General features: G+C 36.9%; 1 protein-coding gene across 1 annotated transcript in view; it reads left to right on the forward strand.

Annotated features, from left to right (window-relative positions):
* spon1b (spondin 1b) overlaps positions 1-15990 on the forward strand; it is a 59852-nt gene extending 43862 nt beyond the window's left edge. Inside the window, exons 8-16 of the mRNA XM_039648014.2 lie at positions 1117-1318; positions 2409-2549; positions 3415-3490; positions 4031-4216; positions 9131-9301; positions 9432-9599; positions 11110-11274; positions 11526-11789; positions 14613-15990. Coding sequence (XP_039503948.2) covers positions 1117-1318; positions 2409-2549; positions 3415-3490; positions 4031-4216; positions 9131-9301; positions 9432-9599; positions 11110-11274; positions 11526-11789; positions 14613-14776 — 1537 coding nt within the window. The 3' untranslated portion in view covers positions 14777-15990. The remainder of the gene's footprint in view (positions 1-1116; positions 1319-2408; positions 2550-3414; positions 3491-4030; positions 4217-9130; positions 9302-9431; positions 9600-11109; positions 11275-11525; positions 11790-14612) is intronic.
* The last annotated feature ends 9874 nt before the right edge of the window (positions 15991-25864 follow it).

Below are 25864 nucleotides of genomic sequence, written 5' to 3' on the forward strand. Positions count from 1 at the left end.
AAATCTACAAGACATTTTCCACCAACAGGTCACAATATGGTGCCTCATAACTTTATTCTAAAGCATTATAGACTCTTGTTTTGTTTTTTGTTTTTTTTTAGAAATGTTCTGTTTGATAAACTAATTACCTAGCTTGTATAAAATGGGCAGTTTGGTCTTTTTTACCTGTCTTTTTGTACACATATCTTAATTGAACCCATTTATCGTAGCGTATAGGTTTTGCAAGAGAACGGAAAAGCTTCTACTTATTTTTCCTCGCGTCTCATATATTTTTTCCACCACCATGTCCCTTTAGGGGCACCTTACAACAGAACGTCTGGTTTGTACTGGACATAAGTCCACCATCTTTCTTTCTTTAATAGGTAGTGAACAGTTGTCTGCTTAGATACTTCTCTGGTCTTGAGGAATTGGGGAAGAAGTAAATTGAGAGCATTGAGTCAACTCACCCTAAACTTTTGCGCCTTCTGACATTCCCACATACAGTGAAATAAAGTACATTGAAGCTTGTTGCATTTAAAACATTGGTAAGGGATATTGGGGTTAAGTTAATCTTACAGGGGTTATATAAGTTCTCATTATCCATTATCCATCAATATATATTATATTGTAGTCTATATTGTATCAATGGTTTGCGTTTGTGACTTTTAACTTATTGTACCTATGATTTTATTTTATTTTTGCAGACATTGTGCTTGTCTTTTGGCATAGTCCTTGGTTTTGATTTCAAAACATGAGTTTAATTCTCATCTGCCTGGAGTGCTCTCTCTCTCTCTCTCTTTCTCTTTCTCTTTCTTTTGCTCTCATGTGTGGGCTGTGAGAGTCATAAGGTGCTGGTTTCATGATGCATATTTAATATGTGTTAATCAATAGATCCAAGTAACATTTTCTCACATGCAGCCTGCTCCGCTCAATTGGCAACAGTTGCTTTGGTGATGGTTTGTTATCAGGGCAATTAGTTTGATTAATTACCATCTGCATGGATTCTAACAAATTATGCCTTAGCGAATAATACATGACACAGTGGCACTAAGTGGCACGATGTTTGCGTACAGTCCTTCCTTTGAAACAACAACTTTATTTTCGTCTGGCTTCATCTTTTCCCTCGTCTTCTCTCAGGCGTTCCGCCCCCTCGGCTGAGTTCTCTGTGGATCGAGCCCGTCATCTCATGTCATTCCTGACCATGTTGGGCCCCAGCCCTGACTGGAACGTGGGATTGCCTGGGGAGGACCTCTGCACCAGGGATTGTGGCTGGGTCCAGAAAGTGGTGAAGGATCTGGTGCCGTGGGACGCCGGTACTGACAGTGGGGTCACTTATGAGGTCAGCTTTCATTGTGTGATTACATCATTACATTTAGAAAATACTGTGAGAACTTTAAGGATGAAAACCATATACAGTACAGTCGTTTGACGTGAGTCGTTGTGGATTGCTATATTGAATAATCAAAGTGATAAATCTCATCTCTTCTATCTCATCTTGTCTTTGACAAGACTTCAAGTCATTTGCTTGGTTTGTCTTATTTACAAAGAATATTTGTTTTAAGTTAGGCTATTAATATATTATTTAATGAAATATTTAATCATGTTTTCTATTATTTAAAATTCCAAAATAACTTAAATAATAAATTTGCAAACTGTTCAGATCAAATTAAATTCAAATTTACACGCATGCAAACATGGATCTTAGTGCAAATGTCAGATAATTAAATAATATAATATAATAATACATTTTACTATTACATTATTGCACATTTGTGTTGAGGTTTATGTGTGCATAGTTTGCAAAATAATACTACTTATTAGTAGTAAAATAATAATCATTAAAATTAAACAAATATATAAAATATGATAATGTAATGTGCACCCTTCTAGTTTGCATCACTAGAAAAATAATTAAATAAATATAGCGAAGAAAAAAAGTGTGTGCAAATAAAGTAGTTTCATCACTGTGTCCTATGTTGCTTCTAGTGTCAATAGCGTCCTAATATTTACTCAAGAGCCCTTCAGTCTTTGCACAACCCAAATGTTAAGTGGAACCAGTGCTTAACACACTGCCCCCTGCTGGTACAGACCTGAGTTGGTCCTTGAAAGAAATAACAAGTCAGCTTTAGAAGTTGAACTTGGCTTAACCGAGCAGTTGGAGCAGCAGTTGGTCTTTGTTTTGCAGCGTTTCTCTGAAGGCGTTGGAGTGGAACACAAGTAACTGTCAGGTGACCCAAAGTGCAGAGGCAGGAAACAAGGCCATAAATCACTCATAAAGGGAATATCACAGAGTGAATGAATGATGAATATGGAGATGAAAGGTGGGAGGCCCTGGCAGATGGCATTGAAAAGTCTTTTTCTCTCTCTCTCCCTCCCCTCTCCTCTCTCTCCTCTCTCCTCTTATCCTCCACTTCATATTTTTATCCAAGTCTCCCAATAAACCCAGCAATCCCCAGGAGCGGATTCGACCCCTCACCAGTTTGGATCACCCACAGAGTCCCTTTTATGACCCTTCCGGTGGCCCCCTGGCACCCCTCGCCCAAGTGGTAGTGGAGAGAATCGCAAGAAAGGTGATTTTTAAAAGCTAACATGTTTGTTTTAAAACGTTCATGTCTTCTCAGTTTATTATAATTCTATCATGACAACTCTCAGAAGAGTTTAGTATGGTAACGGATATTGGTCTTGGAGGAATACATCAAGCAGCACAACTGTTTTCAACATTGATAATAATAAGAAATGTTTCTTGAGTAGCAAATCAGCATATTAGAATGATTTATGATGGACCATGTGACACTGAAGACTGGTCAGTCAGTCCTTGTCAGTTCTTGATGATGTTATTGTGTGTGTAACCTGCCTGCCTGTACGTTTCTATTGGACCTTCTGCCTGCTCGCCTTCTCTTCCTCCAACACCACACCATGACAATAACATTTTGGAGCAAAATGGGACTGTGTTTTCAAACATTCACCATGAATAGCTGTGTTGTTTAATATAGTTGCTGACCCTGAATTGCTGAATCAAAAAAGTCCATTTGCTAAACAAACTAAAGCAATTGCTTACAAAAATATGTCAAGGCAAGCTGTCGTGATGCACGAAAACCCAGCAATGTTCATAAAACATCTGTTATCCTTCTAATGACAGTGTTTGGAGGATTTGATTCTAAAATAATCCATTCTGGAACTTATCGGCATGATCCAGAACACTTAATATTCCACACCAGATGTTTCATCTCTATCTCACAGCTGGGAAGAATCTCATCTCAAGGCTTTTGAGTGGGGTAAAGCGTGGGATTGCCTCTAGCCAGCTAGTTTACAATCATCTGCCCCCGGAGAATCTTTTTTTTTCTTTTCGCCGGGCTTAGCGTGATAGTGATCAGATGGCAAATGGTGGATCTTATCAGGCACTGTGATGTTGATCCATGTTCTTCCAATCTGCAGGGAGAGCAGTGCAATACCGTACCCGACACCATAGACGATATCGTCGCTGATATTGCTCAGGAGGAGAAGGAGGAAGGTGCGTATGGCTACACTATCTTATCCAATTTGTAGCACCTCATTTAAAAACATAGCCAACGGACAGTGTAATGAACAAGGAGGCCAGCGGTTATCTTAGAGTAAACCTCACAATATCCCTTCTTTCACAGTTAAGTCAAACAACAAGAAGATGAAGAAGAACAATATGCTTTACCGTGGTGCACTTCAATTATGTTTGTTGGCTAATGCGCCATGTCAGCACCATAAATTACCTGTGGTTTCCCTCCAGTTTCAGGAATGGAGAGATGAGGCCTGGAATGAACAATGTGGACTTCTTTAAAAAGCTAAAGAGTGTCATTTCTGCGCTACTAGCAGCCATTAGCCCAGCTCCAAACTTAACCAGTGTTGCTGTCACGCTTTCAGGGAATGTTTTGATAGCTCCACTGGGAGGAATAAAAAAGAGACAAGGACAGAAAGATACAAAGTCCATTTTTTTTCCGCCATCCCTGCTAAAGTGTCACTGCTTTTCATGAACCGTAACCATTTCCCCTAATGAGTCTATCCACTTACTTTTCCGCAGGAGACAACACTCCAGAGACGTGCATCTACTCTAACTGGTCTCCGTGGTCGGCCTGTAGCTCCTCCACGTGCGATAAGGGTCGGAGGATGAGGCAGAGGATGCTAAAAGCACAGTTGGACCCCTTCATGCCCTGCCTGCACACCCAAGATTTTGAACCCTGCATGGGGCCTGGCTGCAGCGAGGAGGGTGAGCAAGATAATGCTGGTTTCCAGCTCTCCAGCACATATAAAACCCTTTGAGGCTGACGGATTTAGAGATTGCTATCTCAGAGCGTGCCGGGAGGGAAGGTGCATGGAAAAAGGAGGGGGGGAATGGAGGAGGAAGGAATAAAAATGTTCCATAAATGCATGCATGAAAAGCATCGATTTTTTTTTTTTTTTTTTTTTTTTTTTAGTCGGCTCTGAGCGGAGCATGTTATTAATTGTTGAGTTGCAATGCAAAGCCTCTGATTTCAAGGTTAAGACAACCTTATCCAACCTCAAACTGCTGCTGTGGAGTTTTATGCTCGCAATCTGCTTGAGCAGACCAAGGTATCGATTCCCTCGTTGGAGCGGTAGACGCTATAAACCATAACCGTAAACTATAAATTGCGGTTTATCGGTTAAAAGAATCAATAGGACGTTTGCACTTTGGTTGGTTGGCCATTTGGGCCAGAGTGTAAAATCTTGGTAAGTTCAACTGATAAATAATGTTTTCTCGTTTGAGTTGTGGCCTGTCTTCACTTAAATCAGTGTATCTATATACATCTGTATGTTCTACAACAGACCTTATGACAAGTGTGAGAGATTTGCTGTGAAAAGCCTGTTTAAAGCTCTTAGATCACTTATTTTCCAAAGCTCGTCTTGTCTGGAGGGTTTTTTTTTTTTTGCAGTGTCTCATCAGCAGTTCAATCCAAAAACATATGAAATAACAGTTCAACCCACTGTAGAGACGTATGTCTATCCCTCACAGCCTCACTTTCATTCCCTAAAGATGGCATTGATGTGAATGAGGTCTATAGGCATTATTCTCCAATGCAACAATTTGAAGGTTTAAAAAAAAACACCTTGAAGTGTTGTAAATATATATTTTATGGTATAAAAATTGCAATTTTAAAATATTCTTCAAATTTTCAAAAAAAAAATTGAATTTGAATATTTGAATATTTTGAATTTCTGTATAATATTACATACAGTAATATTGATTTTTTTGTAGAATACTCTAAAATGTTCTAAATATTAAATTACTTTTTATAATATATTTATATCATATGATATACTACCTTATATAAATATCTTAATTTTCAATTTATTAATGTTCTATTTAGTCAAAATATTACAATGTCTTTAATATAATGTTTGTATTATTGTTTAAAAAATATTGTAGTTTTATATATTATCTCATTTAACAACTATTAATTAGTAATTGTAGTAATATGCAAAAATAATATTAGTCTGGATGAAAATTATCACAACTAAAATGCTCACAGACGTTTAAACGCGCAAAAAGTATGTCAACATGTCCGTCTTGATGATTATCCTAGCAGACATAGTCTGTTATGCCTTAAGTGAACTTATATGGTCAAGAAAGACACTCGCAGTATCGTGTAGGCCTACTGAATCAGCTCTGAGTTGAATAGCTTTTGTAACATTACTAAGGATTCATCTTTAATTTATATGGTCAAATATGCAATGTTATTTTACATTTGATTATTTTGTTCAATTTCTGTACCTGAAAACTAATGTTAGATCTACCTGAAAAGCATTGTTTCTTTCCTGCATTGTATTTATTTGTGCTTTTGCTTGTGGTAAGATTATTTTTTTCATATTTTCTTTATTTTATTTGACAGTAGACTTTTTTTCCTGAACATAGCTCATACCGAATCATACCGAAACCGTGAATCTAAAACCGGGATACAAACTGAACCGTGAGATATTTGAAACGCTGCAGTTAGTACAGTGTCACAGTCGGAAGATGCTTCAGAGTGAGAGGTTTTTGTGGTGAAAAAGGCCAAACACACCATTTTCGTGAAGACTGGCTGCGAGAATTCACCTGGTTAAAGGGATAGTTCACCCAAAAATGAAAATTTTGTCAGTATTTACTCACCCTCATGTTATTCACACCCCGTAAGACCTTCGTTCATCTTCGGAACATAAATTAAGATATTTTTGATGAAATCTGAGAGCTGGATCACTCCTGCATACTAGTCCATAGGCTTCTTGAGGAATTGAAACGTGCCGGCCTCAAAAAGTTATTAAATACATCGTTAAAATAGTCTAAGTGACTTCAGGGGCTCAATCTTAACTTTATCAAACGACGAGAATACTTTTTATATAAATAACGACTTTATTTCAACTATTCACTTCCTTCTCTGTGGTCCTCTAGTCAGTTAATGTAGTGTGATTGCCCCTAAAATTTTCAGTTGGGGGCCACTGTGCTCCTAGTGAAAAAAAGTTAGTCTGGAGCCCTGCATTGCGGTTCAAATCCCAATATCAATAAGCAAAAATAAACACACAAGACCAAATTGTGCAGCAACTGTGATGTTTTTTTATCGCTCTGTCTCACCAGCTGTCTTGCTGGTGAATTTCTCTCTTTTTTTCTCTGTCTGTCAATGCATTTGCATCAACCCATCCGTCTACCTCATCTGTGCCTCTCCATCCTCTGATCCGTCTGTTTTTCCACATCACGTCTTCACCCTGTCAACTCTGACTGAGGCTTTCAAAGACGCTGAAGGCTGTTGTTTCTCGCCGCCGCTCGCTATTGATTAATAGAACCTGCATCGCTTTACGTAGACTCTGCTTTGTTTTTAATTAATAGGCCGTTAAGGGCCTGCATTGATTGATAATCCAGCATCCCGTTGACAGGCGTACACTGGGGCCTCTGGGGGGCCCATCAGGGCCACGTTTATTTACAGCTCTTATTAATGATTCACTTAGTTCTGCTTTATTAGGTAGTGCTCGCTGCTCGTCCCAAATGGGGTCTGCGATTCTGCACTAGAGACAAATCTTTGGAGAGTCGCCCCAAGTTCATCCATCCCGTCTGATAACAAATCTATTTACAAGCTCTGCCGTAGAGATAATTGGAGCAGCTGAGGTGAGATAAAGCATGGCTGGATCGGTCAATTTGATCATAGCTGTCAGCACTTTATAAGGGAGAAAAGGTGGAAGATATGAAGGATGAAGTGTAGGAGGAGGATTGTTATCTTACAGTCCGTCATACATAAAGAAAGAAGATTATAGGAACAGGTCACTGCATCATATTGTGTGGAGTGAAGAGTGAATATCTTAATAAAATAACAAGATGCAGGCTGTTAATGCATGACCATCAATATCAAATCCACCAGTATATTAACAATATAAAAAATATTATTGTTAAATTCTACCTATTTAAGTTCTCTGAAATTAAAAAATCTTTAAGAACTTTTGGGATATTATAAGTACTCAACTGCAGGAATTATATAACACTGTGCAAGTGTTTTGGGATATTTTATTACAAAAATCTTACACATTGTACCTTTAATTAAGCTAATAAGTATATTATAATTGAAATTCTACATATTAAATTTGTTGTGAATTATAATATTGTGTAATTAATAGTATTGTGTAATTTAATAATAACAAATTTGGGGCAAATAATATTTATAATTGCAATAAACGGCTTTCGACAGTAGTTAATTACACTATTGCAAGGTTAATAATAATATCACATTTTATTAATTATAATATATTATATTGTTATTATTCACAATAAATAAATTTGTGGCAAATAATATAGTTTATTGTTGTTGTTAATTATTATATTGTATCATGAAAAAAATGAAATCACAATTACTGATACAGTAATATACTTATTAACATAAAATATTTTGTATATAATGTAATAATTATTATTATTATAAAACACATTTTTTGGCAAATAATTTAGTTTAATAGCCTGTTGCGAACTTACCATATTAATACCATTTATACCACATCCTCTCAGCCCACTTCATGTGGTGCATCCTAAAATGAATTTAAACAGTAATGAAGTTTGCATCTACTGTGTATTTGCCATCTTTTGGCTCCATTTAAAACAATTAAATTACAAATTAGTGCTTTCAAACGATTAAAATATTTAATCGCGATTAATCGCATTAGTTAACTCGTGATTAATCGCAAATAATCACACATTTTTATCTTTTCTAAATGTCTCTTGATTTCTTTTTTCTCATTTTAATACTCTTATCAACATGGAAAAGTGGATCAGCTTGCTTTGTGCAAATGGTTTTTATTGAAAACAACATTGGCATACAGTGTGTTCAAATTCACACTAAAGTTCTCACTTGGAGCAAATAATCTCTCACACAATGTAACACTGTCCATCAATAAAAGGGTGAAAGAAATACTGACGAGGTCCTGATATTGACGAGGGGGCGGAGAATTCGCATCAGCTGTCTGTGTGTGTGTGCTTGGCCATCATCAAGTGGTATTTCAGACTGGACGTGCTGCGATGATGATAGTTCAGTTCACAACGACAAAACACACAGATCACTTTGGTCTTGTCACTGGAACCATTTGGCAACTTTTAGTGAAGTAAAGTTTCCATTCAGAATCTTATTGGCATCCATTTCGGCGTCTCGTGCTCGTCATCCACTCAAAACGTAACGTTAACCTACTATTTGGCCAGCTCGCAAGCCCAAACGAGTGTGTGCGCCGTCGTGCCTGTTGTTTTGTTTACGGTCTAGCTACAGTAGATCCGCTTGCGCTTTGGTCGACGAAGCAACAAAACGTCCTCGCGCGGCTCAAGCCATTGAAATGAATGGGGTTCATAGCATGTGAAAGAAAACTACAAAGTTTGCTAGGCCAAAAAGACTGTTAATCACGCGATAAAAAATTAACGGCGTTATAATGGGTTTGCGTTAACGCCGCTAATAACGCGTTTAACTGACAGCCCTAAAATATATATAATTGTAAAGGAACTCAATGTCCAAAACATAAATCTTTGACTCAAAAGCTTTTTAAGATTGTGAGAAGAAATGTCTCAAATGTGTCCATTCATTCATAACCAGTTCTCAGAGTATACTTTTAAAAGTTTTGTGACATACAGTACCTCACTAGCATATGACTGCGTTCTGTCCCCTAGAGGCGTCCACATGTATGATGTCAGAGTGGATCAGCTGGTCCCCTTGCACTGCCTCGTGTGGCATGGGCATGAGGTCCAGAGAGAGATATGTCAAGCAGTTCCCAGAGGACGGCTCCAGCTGTACACTGCCAACCGAGGAGACAGAGAAGTGCACAGTCAACGAGGACTGTTGTAAGTTAGACATACATTATACTGTATGATGTTGTGTTGATGTTTTTATGGACATTCAGTGTCAAAAGTCTAAAGCCTAAAGTCTACACCAGTAATGTTAGACACATGAATGTATGTGTGTGTGTTGTAGCACCCAGCAGCTGTGTGGTGACCGAGTGGGGCGAGTGGGAGCCCTGCAGCGTGAGCTGTGGAGTGGGGATGAGGAGGAGAGAGCGCATGATGAAGATGGAAGCCTCAGATGGCTCTCCGTGTCGAGCGCAGCTGGCTGAGGCAGAGAAGTGCATGATGCCTGAGTGCAGTGAGTATGAAGCGTCAACTCAATCCAACAGCCTCTCATGGGCCGGGCAAGATGCCCTGCTTCACCAGGCTTGATTCATTATCAGAATTCCTCTTTGGGGCTAGTCGATTTCTAATTAGACCTGCTTGTCACTGGCCCCGGGTCGGGCTGCACCCAGCCGCTCATAAGGTCTCATTTAAATTAAGATGTCAAGTTCATGCTCGGGGCTTTGTATACTCGTTTCTATGTCGGTACTTAATTTAACTGCACCGTTTGTTCTTAAGGCATTTTATTTGCTCTGTAAAGTAATGCGTAGTCACATAATATAACCTTTTTTTTATCCAATAGTCAGCCTTCAAATTTGTAAATAGAAGTAGTTAAAGGCTGTCCATTTCAGTTTTAACTTGTAACAGTTGATGCTTCAAGCTGAACAGTAATTCAGTTTACCATTGCAATATGATATATAAACAATAAATAGATTTTATAATAAGTAATAATAAATCAAATATAATAAATAGTACTTATAAATGTTCAAGAATTGTATCTAAATTGTGGCAATAAATAAATACCTGTACAGTAGACTGAAAATATATTAATTCATTCATTTTTATTAAATTCGAAAGATGAAATATTAAATTTGATGTCAATTATAATATTGTGTAATTTAACAACCACCATGCCCACAACAAATTAATAATTATTATTACGTTTTTATATTAGTTAGTTATTTACTTTTATTTCTGCACATACTGTATAATAATAAAATATGTAAATGTGACTGGTGAATCAAAATAGTTTTTTACTGTAGCCCTCAATCCGTATTCACTTTATAGCCCTTAATCCTGTAATTGTGGACAAATGTGGACACACCTGATTTTTATTTATTATAAATGTTATATCACTGTCTTCAATAAAGTTTTGTCTATCTATTTATGGTGTTTTTTTTTTTTATTTTGGGGGTATTTTTGAATTTATTTACTTCAAAAAGTACCATATTTTCTATGTAAATTATGCTTATTTTTATGTGTTATTTTTTTTTTTTTTTTTTACTAGATTAAAATATCATTCCAATAAGTTCTTAGAGCTGAAACCTAAAGATGAAGTGACTTGTCACCTGGTGTCTTATTTTGGCTTATTTTAGTATGCTCTTAATTACAGTTTTTCCCTTTCATTTCTATGGGTGCCCATTTTTGACCCAAATACAAGATTAAGAAGTTTTTTTTTTTCACCCACTTAACATTGTAGAATTGAGTCAAAAAAAAATTGTGTGTGTTCAGGAGGCAAACTTAGGAAAGGTAGCCAAGTCTTGTACCACTCACATCAAGGGAAGTATTTTTTAACTATTTTGCCCACATTTGTCCAGAATACAGTTTTAGGGTTAATAGGATTGATCTACAGTGGATGAGAAAAACATTATGCATTATTGCAAAGTTTTGATTTCAATACCACTTATATTAGCAAGTCAATATATTTTTGACTGGCTATACAATAAAAATGATATTTATAAACTTTTGTAACATTGTGTGTGTAGACACAGTGGTGTGTATGGTGTCTCCGTGGTCAGACTGGGGAGAATGCAGTGTGTCCTGCGGTGTGGGCATGCGTTCCCGTCAGCGAATGCTGAAGACGCCCGTAGAGCCCAGCCTGTGCCCAGATGAGCTCGAACAGGTTGAGAAGTGCATGTTTCCTGAATGCCGTGAGTAATACACACGCACACACACACGCCTTTACTTGCTATCTAAATGGGGACATATCAAAGACTTCATGTAAAGCTACTGTAAATGCTACATTCTAAATACTACAGACTAACCCTTATACGATTACCAAATAAACATGTCCCCAAACAGAATTTCACAAAATTGTCCCCATACTATAGCTAAGTACATGCACAAAAATGCAAAGATTGGTGGAACGATGTCTTTTTAATTGATTCCATTCCTCCTCCAGCCACGGACTGCATGCTGTCGGAGTGGTCAGCTTGGTCCGAGTGCAATAAGTCTTGCGGGAAGGGTCACATGATCCGCTCACGAATGGTCAAGCTAGAGCCTCAGTTCGGGGGCCTGCCGTGCCCCGAGACGGTCCAGAGGAAGAAATGCAAGATCCGCAAGTGCACGAGAGGCTCCCGTGCCAGCGACAAGAGAAAGAGACAGGAAGCTCCAGACAGGAGGAGAGGAAAACAGAGCAGGGAGTCTGTGGCAGAGGAGAGCTCAGGTCTAGAATTATTTAGTATTTACTTGTTGCAAATTTAGCTCTCTGTCAACAGATCGTTCCTGGAAGCTGGATTTATGTTAATTGCTGAATCTGAAGTTGAAGTCAACTTGAAATCAAATTGACCTAATTTTTTTTTATGTGTTCCTGGTTTTACTTTGCATGATTTGTCAGTGTTGGTTAATCCAAATGAAAAAAAACATGTCTTTTTCATGGCTGATAGTGGATTTGAGGTGGGTACAAAAACTATATTTCAGTGTTTGTTGCAAAGGAATGCAAAGTTTCTCAGGGGAATGCCAAATAGTCATTTTATGAAAAAAGGTTGAACAAATTGCAACAGAAGATTTGATTTTAAACTTATTTTGTATCCTCGTATGTCCTGAGTAAGGAAAAAAAAGCCTGAAGAATCCCATTAGGGGAAAGTTTAGAAAAAGACCCAAATATATCCCGTTTATACGCATATTCATTATTTTTCTCACGTGAAAAGGGTAAAAATTTTAACCTTTAGATATCTTCATGAAAATCACTGAATTGATTACTTGCATCAAGACAAACAAAAAATGTATCACAAGTTTTTTTGAAATTGTTTGTTAACATGGACAAACGGTGCATAATAAAATGAGGTATTAGCTGATTTGCATAATATTACCCAAACAGATCTACTGTAAACATCTACTGCACACATCCCCTAAACTTTCCCCTAATGGGATTCTTCGGGGCTTTTGTTTTTCCTTACTCAGGACATATTGAGGATACAAAATCAGTTCTGTTCTGATTCTGTTGCAATTTGTTCAAGGTTGACCCCCATTTTGGCTTAAAATGACTGGACTAAAAGTTTGTGAAAAAAAAGTTTGTGAAAAAATTATTTTCAAATAACAATTGGGATTTTAAGGTTACCATTTGAATACGGCAAGATGATATAATACACTTCGATCAATTCCCAAAGGATAAAATCAAGTCATTTTTTTTCTTATTGAATTTTCAATTTTACACAGAAATATGTTACATTATGGTAGTAAAATTAGTTGCAAGTTCCAAAACCTAATAGGCTGCCTACAGAATCAATAAGTTTAAGGCATCACAAGTGGACTCTCAAGGCCTATTTCAAAAGGCAGAGAAGTAATAATGCACAATAATTTTGTAAATATTATTATAATTTAAATATATTATTAAAATGTAATTTATTCCTCCTGAATTTTCAGCATCATTACTCCAGTCTTCAGTGTTCCTTCATTAATCATTCTAGTATGCTGATTTCCTGCGCAACAAACATTTCTTCTTATTATTAATGTGCTAAATGTTTCAAGCTGTGGTCCATTTAAAGGGACAGTTCATCCAAAAATGAAAATTAGCCAATGATTTATTCAACCTCAATTCATCCTAGCTGTGTATTTCATTCTTCTTTCAGACGAATAATATTTTTGTGCAAAGTGTGATGCATTTTTTCCCCAGAATTCTTTGATGAATAGTTTTTTTAAAACTTAAGAAAAGCATTTATTTTAAATTGAAATCTTTTTTAACATTATACAAATGTCTTTACTGTCACATTTGATCAATTTAACACACATTGCTGAAAAATGAAATTATTAATAAAAAAAAAATATTTGGATAACATTGCAAATCACGCACTTATGAGGTGCTATGACAATAAAATGCATCCAAAAAAGATCCCTATGTCGGCATCAATGCTTACTACGTTTTGGAACAGAGCTAATATTTTTGTTATTGATAAAATTGTTCTCTTAATCTTAAGCTCCCTATAAAAATGCTCTGTATTGCTACTACGTGAAGCGATCAATACATCACATCTTTTAAAGCTCTGCCACTCTCTCTATGCCAGGGCATCTCTTATACACACACACACACACACACGCACACCTTACTGTCAGCATATGATGAAGTGATTCAGTACGGCCACAGATGGTGATGTAGAGAATGTCCCAGGCTTATTGTACAAAGGAAGTCTCTCTGGTCTCGCTGCTCATTTCTCACACACACATACTGTATACATCACCTTTAACTGTGCTATCCGCATCATCTGTGGAGGACACTGGTAATCTTCATTCTTGACACTTTATTTTGGCTGTCACCTTCTTAGGAAGAAGTTAAACACTCTTGATAACCGCCACCCCCCTTTTTGAGCATAGACACGAAAGTACACTATCCAAACTTAAATGGTTCTAATTCATAAATGCTTTGGAATTAAAATCTAAGTTTGATCTCTTTTTTTAGATTATTGCTAGAAAAGTCAAAGCTCTTCAAAAAATAAAAGTGTAAAAAAGTTATAGAAGTTTGTTTACTGCAAAGCAAAAATATTGCTCTTAACATTTTTTTAATAGAAAATATATATTTTACAAAATAATTTGGACTCACACAAATCTAAGACGTACTGTATGTGTCAATAAGCTGTGTTCTAAATTTAAAGTTAATATCACAAAAATAAGGTTGCTGTGGCATTTTATTTAGGCACTATAGCGAAAACAACACCAGGTGACACACACACACTCGTTTACCTGTTGCAAAGTAATACATTTCTGACACAATATCACTTCTATCACCTCAAGTCTTATACCTTTCCAGCAATATGTTTTGTCAAGACTAAAAAAAAAGATTTATTTTGAAATAGTGCAGTTTGTATAATTTGAAATTAGTACAATTTGAAACAGGAGACTGCCCACTAGGGGGAGTTAAAATATTAAAATGATTTAAAGTACTGTTTCCAATAAAACATAATGACCAATTAAATATATATATATATATATATATATATTGAATGGTACACAATTCAAAACCCCACCTTGATTTCCTTGTTCTCTCTTCCAACAGCCTGTCCGATACGCCCGTGGTCCAGCTGGACGGAGTGTACCAAGCCGTGCGGCGGGGGGATGCAAGAACGCGTGATGAACGTTAAGAAGAAGGGCAAATCCTCACAGCCCAACCACTGCAAAAACAAGAGGGAGATTCGCGCATGCAATGTACACCCGTGCTAAGAGTGACACTCTATCACTGTAACACACACACACACACACACACACACACCCCAACACACACAGACTCAGCCCTTAAAGAGGCTGAATAGGGCAGAAACAGCGTAGTTTTAACCCAGGGTTTCCAGAAGCGGGACCGGCGAGGGATGTGTGTTCCAGTTACTGCTTGTAGGATTTTAGAGTAACACACACGTGGACCAGGCCTGTTATCCGTGATTAGTTTTAGATGCCTTCTTAGCGGGCATATATACTGTATCAATGTATAACCAACACTTTTCAGTACCAACTTCACTAAAAACATCAGTGTGCACTTCTTTTTTAAACAATAATCACATTTTCCTTCCATTCGTTATGCACAACCACCTTCTTTTGGGGTAAAGGTCAGAGGTCAAAACAGATATGTAGCATCCGAAATCGCATCTGAAATCGCGTTCCTTGTAGTAGAAAATGTTTGTCATACTTTGGAAAAACTGGTCACTGAACGGTTCTTCTAGGAACTCAAAATGGTTCTTCTGTGACATTGTTGTAAAAACCTAATTTTTTAAGAGTGTACTTGTTCAAAATAAGTAGCTACTCAAGGGAGAATGCGATTTCAGACACAGCCATGGTTTACTGCATCCAATAAAGCATTTTGGATGCGATCTCATAATGGTTTATAAAGAAAAACAGGGAGTTTACCGCATGCATTTCAGTTTCCCAGGCCGCCTCTATTGAGTGATGTCAAGGTGGGTCACCCATAATCGATGCCCAATTGATTCAGACGGCAAGTGTTTGGTGAGGACGGAGGATTTTGGTAAACGCAGGCTTAGGGAGATGCACTGGCCGGCCTATGGATCGTTTAACGTTATATTCCTGAACTAAAAAGCACAGGTGAAATAACCAATCGACTTTTTTTAGTTTTGTTTTATAAATCGTGATATATTAACTTGGAGATGAAAATAGATTGTGTCTTTTCTTTGCATTAGATGTATAAGAGGCAAATGTGAAATATTAACTCAACTGTAGGGACAGAGAGCATTTACATTAGACATTTTCTTACTTTTATTGTGGAATTTTTGGTATATTTAGCTTCAAAAAGTCTCACCAAAGTCAAGTGTGGATTTTCTTGATTTCTCTCTCGCTCACTCTCTCCTCTATTTTTTCATTTCACTCATCCCTTCTTCTGCAATATTCTGCTATTTTGGAATAAATCTTTACAATAAAAGTTTATGTGACTACGTTTTGGATTGCTTATTGTGGGGAAAAAAATCATTTACACTGTTTAATATATTCTTTGCTGATCTAGGACAGTTCTTAATTGTAGCCACTAGGGGGAGACAGAGACTGAAGTATCGCCACATCAGTTCGTCACCAAGTGGCATCGTGCGTTTACATTTCAGTTTCTCGACACAGGATGAGGAATAGGTAAGCCAAAAGTGAAAATTTGGTCATAATTTATCACCCGTATGTTGTTTGGCAGACGTGGGGTCTGTCAGTCTCGGTCACCAATCACCATTCACTTTATTTGTTTGTTTGTTTGTTTGTTTGTTTTTTACCTGAATCTGACGTCTTTGTTGTGTTTCACAGTCGAAACAAAGTTATGACGTGGGTTTGGAACATCGTTAATATTACAGGATATAGGCCTATATGTTTTAAATACCAAAGATGAATTTCTTTGAATGCTATCGGCTATCTCTTTTCGGATTTTAAGAAGCGTCGAACTCATGTGCTGAGCTGGTGATCCCATACAAGGCCTACGTTACTGGCGGCATTTTACTACCTTAAAATGTTGAACAATATAAATTTTAAACCTCTGTTAGTCATAAATAACACCATTTGAAATCTAAGCATATTGAAGTTGATTAAAAGATCATTTAAAAGATTTTACTGCATTTTTTTCTGTCCACAGGCCTGTGTAGCCCATTTTCCTTTTCTACATATATAATATTGTGTCCTGATATAATGTACTTTGAGTTCAAATGGTGCTATTTATGACTAGGACAGTTTTAAATTTGATATATATAGGCACAAAAGAGAAAAAGGCCTTTTTGTGTACATAGAAAAAGTCTTAGATCTTTTGAGTTCAGATCATGAAACAATGGCAAAAACAAAAGTTTATAATTTTGTTCAGTATATATTTATTTATTCAAAAAAAATTATTACATTTATTTTAACAATTATAATCAAAGTCTTTATCATGTCCCTAAATTTGTTGTCCATCCTGTTATTTTTTACTACTTTCCCTTTGAATGAAAGTTGAGAAAACTGTCTTGAGAAACTTTTTTTACCAAAAGTTTTACCAATTTTTTTTTCTGTACATCTTTTAAATTTGATGTGGGCAACCTTAGTACGTCCACCCCGTTAAAAGAAATATGGAAAATGTTAGTAGAAAAATCATTTTTAAAATGAAAGACCATTTTTAAAGATCATGCAAATCTTTATTTGATAAACCTTCTATGTTAGCTTGTTTCTGCTCAGACACGATGGATTGGCTGATTTTAGATCAGCATGTCCACCCTGTTTATATCTGAAGAACTAAGGAGTGGACTCTGAGAGTGTACATAATGATTGTGAAAGTAATTTAAAAGACAGTAGTGCATTCAAAGTTTGTTGGAAGTGCATTTGAAGTTCGATAGGAAATCATCAATCCATCCATTCTTTATACCACTTGTCCATCCTGTTATAGCCTATCAATTTGTCCAGAATGTCCACTATGTTAAGTAGTGTTGTTTTTGTTTTTTACAATAATTTCATAAAATCAGCAAAAAAACAACAACTAGTAATTCAGTGACAATTAAAATTTACTAGAGATTCAATATTGTAGTACTTTAAAAAGTAAACAAAAATGCATTTTAGGAATTTATATCTGTCCCTAACCAGGTGGACATATTCGATCTAATTTACTTGAATAAATGGTTATATTTATTTACCCAAGCTTAACAAGAATATTTTTTTAAGTGTTTTACCTCACCCTATCATGACTACACAGAAATAATATATTTCTTCATTTTATGATGGCCAAAAGGCACTGAAAACCAGGAATGGCCCATTTATTTAGGCGCCTATATCGTGCGCCTTTTAAAACCTCTCATAAAAACTTCCACGGTTATTTAGTTTGACAAGTGTGGAGTAAATGCCCCAGGGGCTCTATACGTAAAACACAGGAGATTTTCCTCTCTTTCTAATCATCATAGGTGCAATTTATTGTTAGAACGCATCATGTCTCGGCTAGCACTGAGCACAGAAATTAATTAAACTGGGCCAAGCACAGCAGCTTGGTAGTCATGGTAACACGCTGAAGCCATATTTTGCACATGAAAGAACGACTGGGCAGTGGATTTAAGAACTATGAAAGTTTGGCATATGAATATTAATGAGACTGACGTTTTCACAGTTGGCCTGCTTGATTTGCAAGCTACTCAAGATATACACATATTCAGATAATTAAAAAAAAAAATTTTGCAAAAGTATTAGATATTTGCAAATAATATACTGTAATAATAATAAACTAAATAGGCAAGCATCTGCAAATAAACTATTTTATTAAATTGCACAATGCTTTTGCTGCCTTCACTTGCTTGTCGGAAGATATTTTCCGTTTCGGAAGCCAACAATACTAGTACAGAGGTTTCGGTGCATGTTTTTAAAGGGATAGTTCACCCGACAAAATTCTGTTAGTCCCCCTCAGGTTCAATCCAAACTCATAAGACTTTCGTTCATCTTCAATGTGCTGCATAACACAAAAATGAACCTCATTGGTTCTTGTAGAAGCTCAAACGTGCTGCGAAACACGAGAATGAACCTCACTGGTTCTAGAAGCTGAAACGTGCTGTGTAACACGAGAATGAACCTCATTGGTTCTTGTAGTAGAAGCTGAAACGCGCTGTGAATGGTGCCAATGGTTCTATGATTTACTTATGTGAAATGCAGCCCTGTAGGTGAACCTGATTTCACCAAGGACAACATGTTCCTGGATCAACATCTTTGCCTGAACATTCCAATCATCCAATCAAATTTGAGGGACAAGTTTACAGATTATGTCAAGGTTAGGCTTACCACGGTGCTTCTACATCAGTGTTATTCACCATCATTTCCCTTTGTTTTTAGGCATAAGTTATGGGTATGAGTTAGGTTTAGGGGTTGGGATAGGGCTAGGAATATATTTTCAGACAGGAATGTTGTTCCAGGATCAAAAATAGATTGATAAAAATGAAAAAATATATCCAGGAACATGTCTAATTGGCCAAATCTCTGTGACCCAGCCCTGCATGCAGATCTCACAAGAGTCATTCATTCGGGAAAAAACAGATGTTTGCTAAGCCAGATGTACATCTTAACTATATTTGTAGCATACATGTTTAATGAATCAAGTGTACTTTGACTTCACAGATGCACAATGACGTCAGTAGAACAATTATTATTGTCTCATAAGGTTAGTCAGTTCAGGTTGCCTGACATTGTTAAATGCTACACATTCATTTGGCTACATGGTTTTCAGTGAAGTTTATTTCAGAGATGGTTAAAGACATTTAGCTTTTGCTTAAAGGTTTTCTGGAAGTTGTGACCCTAACATTAAAGAGCATGCTATTGTCTGTTTTGGAAACCATGGGAATATAATGGTCCTACTGTGGAAGACCATGACGCAGAGAATAATGTGCAGGATGCGAAGTTTTCAGATGTTGGTAACCAATGAAACACATTTTATAAAGACATTCTGTGCATCTGTATATGTACTTAAAAGATCTTTCTGCCTTTTGTGAAGTGAATGCCCAATTGCAAGGAATAGAGAATAGCAAAATTATGTTGGTTTTCAAATGTCACAATGCATTTGACAAAAAAAAAACAAACACATTTTGAAATGTTAATCTTTCAGGCATTGAATAGAAGGCCGTTCAATCTCTTGAGAACCGAATGCAATTTTGCTTTTAAACAATTCAGTGCCCCAAACAGCCCAAAGCATGAAAGGAAATAATGTAGATGTTATATGGTTAGATGTTGCCTATTCATGTTGATTTTTCTTTGTATGCTGCAGTGCACAAACTCCCTGAATGTTCAACTGGCTTGGTTCTAAAGTGAAATGCACACAAAGATTAGTGATCATTCTGTGTATCAATGTGTATTTCTCAACTCAAACTAGCAAAAACTAAATGATTGATAACACCTATAATGATCAATAAAACATCAACCAAACCAATATTACTGTGATTCCATCATTACAATTGAAAGCATCAACTTTTTAAGAAAATTATTAGGGTTAAAAAAAATGTAACAGCTTTTAAATTAAGTGAACTTCAAACAATCCTCACATGAACCCATAATAAATTGCATATATTTACCTGTGCCCTTCCTATCTTAACAGGTAGGATACAGAAATTGAGTCACATTGGTAGCGCACTCAATATAAAATCGCGGCATTTTGCGTTATATAATTGCAAAGGTTTGACATCTCGATTACGATTGCAATATGATTAATCGTGCAGCACTAATGGGAATGTGTGATTTCTTGCTCACATCGCAACACTATAGGAACAAACTTATAAATCTGTGATTTTTGCATCGTCCTGTTTATGTTCTCTCACATTTTGAAAATTTGATAAGATTAAGAGATTTAGTAGTGTTTAATGCTGCGCTGTTCTATGCTAATTTAGAAGAGTTTCTGATATGTGCTCAGAGATGGGTCAAGGCCAATTTATACTTTTGCGTTGGGTGCCCGCAGTAGGTACGGCGTAGACCATACCGCGTACCCTTCGCCGTAGACTGACGCGCACATCCTCAGAAATGTAACGGAAGAGATCACTTGTCCGACACGACAGTCGCAAGGTGTTGCAACGCCTCCCCACATTTGTACTTTGGGCGTTCCTCAAGTTTACCACTATGGGCGCGGTTTTGAGCCAGCAGCCAGTCTAGAACAGAGGACCTGCGAGAGACTTCCCCTCGTCTCCATATGCTCTACTTTTATTGGATAGTCCAGCTTTTTGACGCGCAGCATTTTTCCTAAATGAAGTGCCGCCTTCCCAGAATGCTTTGCGGGTGCGTCAAAGTCGCGTGACGTCACCCATAGGAATAAAGCGGAGCGCGGCGTGACAGAAGTGCCGCACGGACAAGTGGATCCGCACCGTGACTACACGTCGCGACGACGCAGACCACAAGATCTGTGATTGGTCGGCTTGGTAGCATCGCATTTCCTCCTACGCATTTCCGCACGTACCATCTCCTCCGACGTCTTCTCTCGTTTCCCAGATAGCAAACTGACATTGAATCAACGTGGAAACGTGACATCGAAACAACGTTGATCTGACATCGTTTTGCTCATCGAATTAACGTTGAACCAACATCAGACGCGTCATTCTTTCAAAACTAACGGAAAATCAACTTGAAATCAACGCGTTGTTTCAACGTTATGAAAGCAAACCAATTTTTGATTTTCATTTAGCTTTGAAGAATGCCGCGTCTGACGTTGGTTCAACATTAATTCGATGAGCAAAATCAACGTTGTTTCAATGTCATGAGAGACGTCGTTTCCACGTTGATTCAATGTCAGTTTGCTGTCTGGGTTCTGCCTTTTAGTTCTAGTAATTTCACTAAAAGTAACTGTTTTTTCCACCTCAACAAGCTCCAACTCCAACATGATCCGCTCTCTTTCGGTCGCCATTGCTTGTTGGAACCTAGCCGCGAGGAATCTAAACACAGTGGAACATTAAAACCCTCCACCGCCAACTAGCGTTTCGGAGCAGTACTGCAAAGCAACCAAGACCTGAACGCAGAAGTATAAATGCTCACGACGGCGTACCCTCGACGCAGAAGTATAAATTGGCCTTTAACATCATGGTGACAAGTGGAGCATGAGCTTGGTTTGAGAACAGATTTATGTTCTCATTATATAATGTTCTAAATGTTCTCTCTGTAATGTTCTATCTTGTCGTACTCTTTCAGCAATTGCTATGCTATGCAAATGTTATCAAAGCATTGTGTTACCAATTAGCTGAATTAGCTTGTTATAGCTATAGCTGCAGTTTCACTACTAATATTTAAGTTGAGATTACTTAATCGTTTTAAGTTAAATGTATGAATTAAGTGAGGAGAAAATAAAATCTGCCAGTTCTGCTTACTTAAACTTTGAATTTCCTAACTTAAAAATTTTGATGTAACTGATCACCTAGAAATGTTTGAGTTTGCCCATCGGCTTCACAGTGCATCACATTCTTTTGCCCAAAACAAACGGAGCTCTAATACATTTTTGACAAGTTTCCGTGTCCAACTTTACCACTAATTGTTAACCCAAGAACCACTCACACCGACTGAGCGAACGAATCAGTAAGAATTTTTTTTGTAAATCAGATCGAGTCGTTCATTAATAAGATCTGAACCTGATCTACATCAACATTTATGGTTTTTCTGGTATAAATTCTCATGTGTTCTATGGTTCGATTTGTAAGTCAGTTAACCTTCATTGATGTATCTTGTCCTTCGAACTCAAGCTGGAGCTCTTGAAGGCTTTAGTCTTTACAAATCTGATAAGAAATGCAAAAAAAAAAAATCAATGTCATGTCCAGACATGGCGAGACATGTTCGCTGGTGCACGACTCAGCTGTTTTATTTCCCTCAACCAGCTGCTGGCCTTTGAATAAAGCACAGAGGAGAACATTTCTCTTTGGCACAGGCAAGCAGAAGGGGATATTCTCACTTCAAGATTACTGCAAGTCTTTGTGTCATCTGTTTATTCAAATTCAAATGCGTCTCTCACATGGCCAGTGATTTTTACGCTTATGTAATTTTCCATATTGTAGTGGCTTCAATAGAATCCTTGATCACAGGCATCATTATATCTTCATCACCGTGAGCTATGCAACCAAATACACATATTTGAGCATTGAGCACTTCTGAATATTAATATTATTTGTTCTGTTCTGGTTTTCTGCTAAATTGTACTATGTTCTGTTTAACTCTGTACTATTTGTTCCATTCTGCTTTGTTTTACTCTATTATATACAGTAGTTCTGTTATGTTTCGTGTTTTTTACTAGTTTGTTCCATTCTCTTCTACTTCTATTTTCTTTTCTATTGTTCTGCTTTTTTATTTGGTATTGTTTTTGGTTATTTGGTCCTTTACTTTTGTTCTCTCTGTCTGTCTTTCTTTTTCATGCTTTCTTTCTTCAGTTCTGTTTGGTTCGGTAATGCTGTTGAGTTCAATTCTACTTTATGTTGTTCTGTTCTGTTTATTTGGTTCTATGTTCTCTGCTTTTTCAGTTCTGTTGTTTAATTCAGTTCTATTCTAATTAGTCTACAAAGATCTGGAATTTAATTGATGTATTTGCATATTTTCATGTACAGTAGCATATAAAGACCCGCGCGTTTGAACGTGCACACATGTGTACGCATGCATTTCTAACATCGACACCGTCGTGTTTTTACAGTTCACTGTGTGGTATTGTCCTCTATTAAAGTTTAATAAGCAAGTGTTCTAAAGGAGACGAGGGACAATCAAGTCTTGCAGCTGCTCTTCTCTGTGAATGCCACCATTGTTGTGCATCTTTTATTCATGCGTTGACGTTTTCTAGTGCGTCTTTGTACTCCATTTTATCAAAACCCACCTAGCATCACCATCACAGGCTACTCCACTCAAGATTAAGCTTTACTGTTATTTTGTCATAAACATACAAAAATTATTTTAGTTTTGAGTTGGAGTCAGACATATCAAAGGGCTTTTTTTTTTTTTTTTACTTTGTCACATAACAGCCATGAACTATGTGCATTGTGCAACATGCTGCTTGTTGGTTGGACTTCTTAGGTATCTCGTGCAGGATGAGGCATCAATATTTTTGGTTTATTTTCCCAAAAGAAAACACATCTTTGCATTCCACTGTGCAGATTTCCCATCGTTTTTCTATTTAAACATGCACTAGACTGGCGTGTTTGACCATTGCACTTGTGTCTCATCTATTTGAGAGTTCAGCTTTTAAAAAACATGCTTCTAGACCTTGAATGTCTAAATTTTGTCAACTTTCATGAGCATGCTAGCTTATCATTCATTCATTAAGTACAGTATTTAAGTTCTATCCGACTCTTGGTGATCTTGGTTTCACCATACGCGAGAGACTGTCCATGAATTTTCTTGCCAATGATTTTCCCAAGGAACAGTAGGTTGCCAGATCTTTCCCAACCCTCCCAATTACATGGCTTGAGACTCAAACACACACATATTTACACATACAGACAATTTAGGGTCGTCAATTCACGGTTTTTGACTTGTGAGAAAAACCAGAGTACCCAGAAGAAAGCCATGCAGATTAGAGCCAGACCGATTTATCGGCTGGCCAATATTATCGGCCGATATTAGGCATTTTCCAAACTATCGGTATCGGCAGTTATAATGGCCGATAAATGAATATTTCAAAAATAAAATAAAAACGGACGAAACACGCTTCAACCATGTCATGAGTGTTGGAATTGTATAGTTTGTCCACCAGAGGGCACTGTACACATCCCTGTTGGCAACACTCGTGTATAACGCGGCACACATCCTGTGCATAAAAGTTAGCTTTTCTTTTACTCGTGTGTGAAATCCAACAACGCCAAGTGTGTGTTGCAGACTGTCCTTCTGTAATGGATTTAGATTAGAATCGCTAAATAGTAGGTTTTAGAAGGCAGGCAGCAACTGATGATTGAAAATGGTTTGATGTTGATGGAAAGAATTTAAAAAGTGCAGGTAAAGGGATAAGCAAGCTGACATTGTAATTATAAGGTAGCTTATAAGGCAATGTTGGGACTAATTGTTATTTTATTTATCAGAACTTTAATATATTTTGATGTTCCTCTGTTGTGACAATAAACGAAACAAGTTTTTTTTTTTTAAATGCATTATCATATTATTTAGTTAAAACTCATAAATAACTACAAATAACTAATGTTAGGGAAATTTGTTAATGTTTTGTTGCACGTTTCAGAAATTAAAAATATCGGATTTTAAAACCAACAAATATTTGTATCGGTATATCGGCCTTCAAAATCCTTTATCGGTCGGGCTCTAATGCAGACATGGAGAAAATGTAAACTTCACACAGAAAGATGACCTCAAAGCTAACAGACATGGACTAAAAGTCACAAAACTCTCATTTTAAGATCTTTTGTGGAAGTGAATTTAGAGAAAGATGAATTCAGGGTTGAACTTTAATATGAATCTGATTTGATCTTTAATATAAGATAGATTTGTTTAGGTATATTTGGAAATTCAATTTCCACGTCTGTCTTGCTGTTTTTCCAAATAGATTTTGGTTCAGACCACATTATCAACTGATTTTTAGTTAGTACAATCATTACCCTTTGTACAATATTCTATCATCACTCATTTTTGTTGATTAAGCCATAACAGTGTAACCAAAAATAGCATGCTTTCTTCAATGATTTCGCAAATGCCAACATATGCCACAGTAATGATGCTAAGGTGACATTTAAAAGGCACTGTAACAGCTTAGGTTCGAAAAATTGCTCTACTTGATATTTTAGGACGCACAATTAAAGAGGGGCTGTTTTGAGAAATCAAGGCAGGAATGACTTGCAAATGAGCGGATAAAGAACATTGTGGGGGTTATAAAGCGTTCAGAACATATTTAACGAGTTGCCATAGAAATATATGATAAAGAATTGTAGTCATAGGTACATCATAATTAGATCTTTTTATAGTTGCACCGTTTTTAGAGACAATGACAGTTCTCGTATAAAAACAAGAGGAGGGGGAAGTATTCCTAGAAGTATCTCTCAAAATAGTTGTTTTTAGCATTTTATTTAGAATACAAGCATCAGATTAATTATGTCATATTGCAGTGGACACAACCTCCCACCTGAGTAAACCCAGCTGCCCTGACAGCAGTGATTATTTATTTTTTAACCTCATTACGGATGACACAAATGTCTTCCTCAGCAGAGGGGCTGTTGCCATAGTAACAGAGTGCAGCCGTGGCACATGGTCCGTCTTATGGGACATGCCCTTTCTAAGTTTTTTATTCTGTTATACACATGGTCAACCAATCACAGTGGACACGCGGCCTACATGATGTAATATGTCAGAGTATAGCGGCGACGTGATGTCATTGGTCAGTGATAGCAGAAAGAAAGG

The sequence above is a fragment of the Pimephales promelas genome, chromosome 25 (assembly GCF_988280905.1).
Source record: "Pimephales promelas chromosome 25, fPimPro1.hap1.1, whole genome shotgun sequence".
Lineage (NCBI taxonomy): Eukaryota > Metazoa > Chordata > Actinopteri > Cypriniformes > Leuciscidae > Pimephales > Pimephales promelas.